The sequence below is a fragment of the Aplysia californica genome, unplaced genomic scaffold, assembly GCF_000002075.1.
Source record: "Aplysia californica isolate F4 #8 unplaced genomic scaffold, AplCal3.0 scaffold00118, whole genome shotgun sequence".
NCBI classification, from domain to species: Eukaryota; Metazoa; Mollusca; class Gastropoda; order Aplysiida; family Aplysiidae; genus Aplysia; species Aplysia californica.
The window spans coordinates 631,133-636,812 of record NW_004797388.1 but is presented as its reverse complement, the minus strand read 5'-3'; the positions used below and the strand labels follow the sequence as shown (position 1 = coordinate 636,812).

The following is a 5,680-nucleotide window of genomic DNA, read 5'->3' as shown; positions in this document are numbered from 1 at the left end:
GGGGGGGACCATTTTGTATCTTTTTTGTAGGTAACAATTCTTGAAGACACGCTCATAATAATGATGTTTAGAAAAGTGATGACGACACAGAGATCTTAATGTTATAGATGATGCCCACAAGTCAAATGCACTCGATCTGCATAATTAGATCGAATTGGGTAGGATCGATTAATTGCGGCTCCAGTGCTCACTATGTCAAACTGACCCCTGCTTTGCTTCATCAAAGTTGACACAGAATTCCTTTAGGGCCTATCGCATTCCGTGCGCAAAAAAATGATCTGATTCTGCAACGTGTAGTAGCAGCCTGATTTGTTATTCCGTTCTAATGTATGGTGTCCACGAAAATCAAACTTTTTGGAGGGTTTGATCAAATCGTGTCAAAAAGGAGGCTTCTGCCCCTCCATGAAGAAAAAAACATGGCCGCCTTCAAAACGCTACCCCAGAACTACAAAGTTCTCTCGGATCAGTACCTAGTTTTGAAGAATTTGATGTTAAAGATTTTGAATTTCACAATCAAGCTTTTCCAAATGCAGCTCTTTGAATATCTCGATAACGACTCCGAATAATCTTAGGATTTTGATAGAGCAGATAGGACATTTGGTTTCTGACTTCATGGTTTTAGCACCTCAGAACGGAAAGAAATGTTGGAAAGAACTTTTTTTTTGAGATGGCGAAATATCTCAAATGTTCCAGCTCTGTTGACCCTATCTATTTCTCCATCCCCAGCATCAGTTCCAGAAATGCTTCCTGCTTGGCCACTGCGTCACAATGGCTTATGCATGTTCTGAAGCGGGCTACATGGCCTGTGCTACCATCTACCCCGGTAAGTCAGAGATAAGTGTGATATTGTACTTTAAAAAACCATCACCATAATCTATATTATATTATATTGTGAAAGTCGTCACTTTGGCCGCCTAAAACTTCCGAACCAATTAGCTTTCAAATCTGACAAAAGGATTCAGAATCATTTAAAGGGTGCACAGTATTATTGAGCCCGAAGTCACTTTTGTTTGATTTTCAGTTTTTCTTTAGATTCGTTTCGATCTAATCTTGAGAAAGTCCGTCTTCCAAGACGCCATTGTAAACAAATGAGGTTTCCATTCTCTAGCTGTTTGCACACCTTTGAAATTCTATAGTGTACTACCAGGAAAGCGGAATAGAGAATCAATCTACACATGATTGATAATCACTATATCTAAACCATCTATTTTCTTTTTTTTTTTAATCTTTCAGGAGGTATTGCTCGATTCCAGTAGAGTGTACATATAGGCCAATGATTTTCAGTTGATGTTAATGCACGGATCATTCCTTTCATCGAAATGGGGCCCAGCTAGTAATAATAATAATAATAATAATAATAATAATAATAATAATAATAATAATAATAATAATAATAATTAGTAATGATAATAATGATAATACATCTAATAACATTCACGTTTATAGTACATTTCCATTAGGAAAGTGCTGAAAGTGCTTTGCAATAATACAAAGAACACGAGTACTATACGGTTCAAATAACGATTACTTCTCTCTGTCTCGCTTCTCTCTCTCTCTCTCTCTCTCTCTCTCTCTCTCTCTCTCTCTCTCTCTCTCTCTCTCTCTCTCTCTTTCTCTGTTTCTTTCTCTCTTTCTCTCACTCTCTACGTTTGTATATGTGGGGCAGCGTGATGAAATCAGGCTCTCGTCAAAATAATCAAAGTGAAGAAACTGGCTTTTTTCCGCAGGTTTGTGATAATTTATCGAATTTTTGTTTTTTGGCTCAACAAATTTCATGCCCATTGAAGAACTCATTTATGTGTGGATTTTAAGGAAAAACGTTGATTACGTAAATTTTCGGTTTTCTCAGATTCTCAAACTAAGGATATGTCTAATCTTTTCTCACCTCTGGAACAGAGTGCCCCACCCACCCCACCTCCTTTATTCGCAAATATCTTGACTTGTATTCAAGATAAATGGATAGTTTTTTCACCCAAAGCAAGACAAATGAACGAGCTTTATGATGATACAAATAACTCTACATGCCCCAAAATTGACAAGCGCCTGATTCCTCCATGTCGTGACACATATGTGTGTGTATGTGTGTGTATGTGTGTGTATGTGTGTGTATGTGTGTGTATGTGTGTGTATGTGTATGTGTGTGTGTGTGTTTCTGTAACCAAAAACATTCAATCACATTGTCTCTGAGGTCCATCTGTATGGGGGTATATGAGTAACGATGAAACTTCCAGTACCTCTTTTATTTTATTTTTGTAAAGTGTTTTACGGCGCTCGCAACTGCATAAGGTCATATGAGCACGCGGGACACACCTAATATTTTCAGTTGGTAGGAAATTTGGAATTTTGCCCGAGTGGCGGCCGAAGCCTACTCTTATCGATTTTAGACCACCGAGGGATCTTTAACGTGCGCAACTTGCACACGGACCCTCCGAGATATTTCGCCCTTGTCCGAGAAGGCTAGGTGTAGATCTTTCCCCCCCAAAAGCACGGGGGGTGGGCAAAAAACAACAATAAAGGGGGGCCAAGAAAATACCTTTAAAAAACCTCCGAAAAAATCCAGACCCCAAAAGGGGGGGCAAAGGGGTTGGGGGGGATGGGGGCAGAAAGTGGAAATGAAAGCAAACAACAAAACATTGCTAGAGAGCAGGAAAGGAGGGGAAAGGAGACAATTTTAGAGGAGAAAATTTTTCGGCGAACCTGGGACCTTTGAAAGGACCCAGCCCCTTAGCCTTTGGCCCCCAGGGCCCCCCCCCCCCCCCCCCCCCGCCCCCCGCAGTACCTCTAATTGAGAGACAACCTCTCCTAAATTAAATGCAAAATTGTCATTTAAAGTTAAAAGGCAAACGAGGCAGGGTTTTTCAAGAGTATGCCAGTATAGAATTGGATGGTGAACCACGATCACCGATGTCCGTTTTTAAGATCTGGCACTTTATGATGATGGTGACGATGATGATGATCCTGTTCTATAAAATCTTTCACTTGAAATCTTAAGACGCCAGGGGATAGGACGTTTTCTTCTACATTATATTGCTTTTTTTGGTACAGATTCTGTTCCGGATGACTTCTTCTGCGGGAAACCATCCTACTTTGGGACAGAGGTCAAAGTGTTGGACCCGCAAGGCAAACCAGTACCCGTGGGTCAGACCGGCAACATCTATGTCAAAGGTCAGAGGGCAATACACATTGCAGGCTGCATGAAATGTGGATTAGTGGATAAGTTGCGTGGGATTCTTCTCTTTGAACCATTCCATTCTCTCAAAGAAAATACGATAAGATAAGATACGATACATCTTTATTGTCCAGATCCTGGCACATTGGTTTGGTGTTTCACTACGTACACACACACACACCCAAACACATGCACACACACTCACAAACACCCACCCACACACACACACACACACACTCACACACACACACATACACGTGCACTCACAAACATGCACACACTCGCAGGCTTACAGTCAGATGCAGAATATAAATGAACAGTAATATAAACAATAATAATCTTAAGCTAGATACATACTCAGTATTCTGACTCTAACTAAATGTTGTTCAGATGCATGTTCTAAGGTCTTATGAATATTTGTAACAAGATGGTTAAGATGGTAGAATTTTGATGGAGATGGTAAAAATAACCTTCTGTGTCTTTCTGTGTTACAGATCAGAAGCCTAGGATAGATAGATAGATAGATAGATAGATAGATAGATAGATAGATAGATAGATAGATAGATGGATAGATAGATAGATAGATAGATAGATAGATAGATAGATAGATAGATAGATAGATAGATAGATAGATAGATAGATAGATAGATAGATAGATAGATAGATAGATAGATAGATAGATAGATATAGTAAGAGTTTTTCTGTACCTAAAACACAGATAGGTAATATAGATGCCAAAGATGAAATAAGTTTCTAAAGAATAACGCACAAACACCTCCCCCCACCCCCCCCCACCCCCGCCTAAAAAAACAACAACAACAAAATTAACAAAAATCAAACAAACAAACAAAAAACAAACAAACAAAAAACAAACAAGCAAAAATCCGAAAGAACAGAGAAAAGGACGATAGGTGTTTGGTAGAAAAGGAAGAGCAAACCTGACTAGAGCACACGTACCACCCACCGCAATTTCACTACCTCAGAATTACTACTCTCTCTCTGCACAATACCCTACCACAATATGCCAAAGGCCAATGAGGAAGTTGTCTCACTAACAAGGCAATCCCCAATGTCCGGATCGGATGCGGGAACAACTTTACTTTACCTAGTTTTGAGAAATTTGACGTCAAAGATTTTCAGTTTCACATTATGTCAAGCTTTTTCGAATTCAATTCATTGACTATTCTGATAACGACTCCGATCGATAATCGTACGATTTTAATAGAGCATTCCTAACATTTGGTTGTTTTGTTGTTGTTGTTGTTGTTTTTTTGTGGTTTTTTTTGTGGTTTTTTTGTTATGGGGGGGGGGGGGGGGGGGGGTCATGGTCTTAGTAACCCAAAACAGCCAACGATGTCAGGAAGAACTTTGTATGTGGTTCTGAGGTAGCGATTTGTTAACACTGAAATCCCTGCGTCTAGGCCCTGGCTTATTCAGCGGCTACCTCAACATTGACAAGAAGACAGAGCAGAACGCAGCGGTCTTCACAGCGGATGGCTTCCTCGACCTCGGGGACCTGGGCCACTACGACCATGGCGGGAATCTCTACGTGTCTGGCAGGACCAGTGACGTCATCATGCACGGCACGCATCTGGTGTATCCGGACTGGATTGAGACGAAGCTTCTAGAACATCCACGCGTGGCAACTGCCTTGGTTGTGCCGGTGAGATGATGGCAGCGGTGGTAGTTGTTGTGGTGGTAGTTGCAGTGATGCTGTTTGTTGGTGGTTGTGGTTGTTGTGGTTGTGGTGGTTGTGGTAGTTGTTGCTGTAATGGTAGTGATGCTGCTGCTGTTGGTTGTTGTGGCAGTGGCGGTGGTGATGGTAGTTGTTGTTGTAGTGATGCTGCAGTTTATTTTTGTCGGTGGTGGTTGTGGTAGTAGTAGTAATTATGTTGCTGTTGCTATTGTTGTCGGTAGCGGTGGTGCTTGCTGTGATAATGGTAGTGATGGTGCTTTTGTTATTGATGGCGGTAGTGGTGGTGGCTGTAGTGGCAATGGTAGGGATGGTGTTGTTGCTATTGTTATTGGTGCTGGTGGTGGTGTTGGTAATGATGATGCTATTGTTGTTGTTTGTGATGGCTATGGTAAAGGTAGTGATGGTGCTAATATGAGGCTCCTGCAGTCAGGAAAAACCGCAAATAGACCACATCGTTGTTTTAGCCGCAGGGTTTACAGTTTAAATTTAAAGCTGAAGGAACACTGTCGCAGCTTATAGCCAGAAAATTTAAGGTAACAGCAGCTGTGATGCTGGTGGAAGTGAAGGGAGTTATCGTGCTTTTGTTTTGTCCCCAAAATCATTTCCCTTTTGCGTTACTTGAGGAACATCGGTGTGAGGTGTCCTCGGGGCATAATATCGCACTCGGATTGAGATTCGAACTTGCGACCGTAGGGTAGCGAGTCGGACAGCTGACACTTTACCAACGGATGCCACGACTGCAATAACAACAAAGTCAATGACAATACAGGGGTTAAATGTGTGTGTGTGTGTGTGTGTGTGTGTGTGTGTGTGTG

The 5,680-nt window shown here is 41.4% G+C and overlaps 1 protein-coding gene across 1 annotated transcript in view; it reads left to right on the top strand.

Moving 5' to 3' along the window:
• LOC101849198 (2-succinylbenzoate--CoA ligase) overlaps window positions 1-5,680 on the top strand; it is a 29,277-nt gene that overhangs the window by 10,023 nt on the left and 13,574 nt on the right. The window contains exons 5-8 of the mRNA XM_005095994.3: window positions 727-823; window positions 1,234-1,236; window positions 3,046-3,165; window positions 4,591-4,832. Of these exons, the coding sequence (XP_005096051.1) occupies window positions 727-823; window positions 1,234-1,236; window positions 3,046-3,165; window positions 4,591-4,832 (462 nt within the window). The remainder of the gene's footprint in view (window positions 1-726; window positions 824-1,233; window positions 1,237-3,045; window positions 3,166-4,590; window positions 4,833-5,680) is intronic.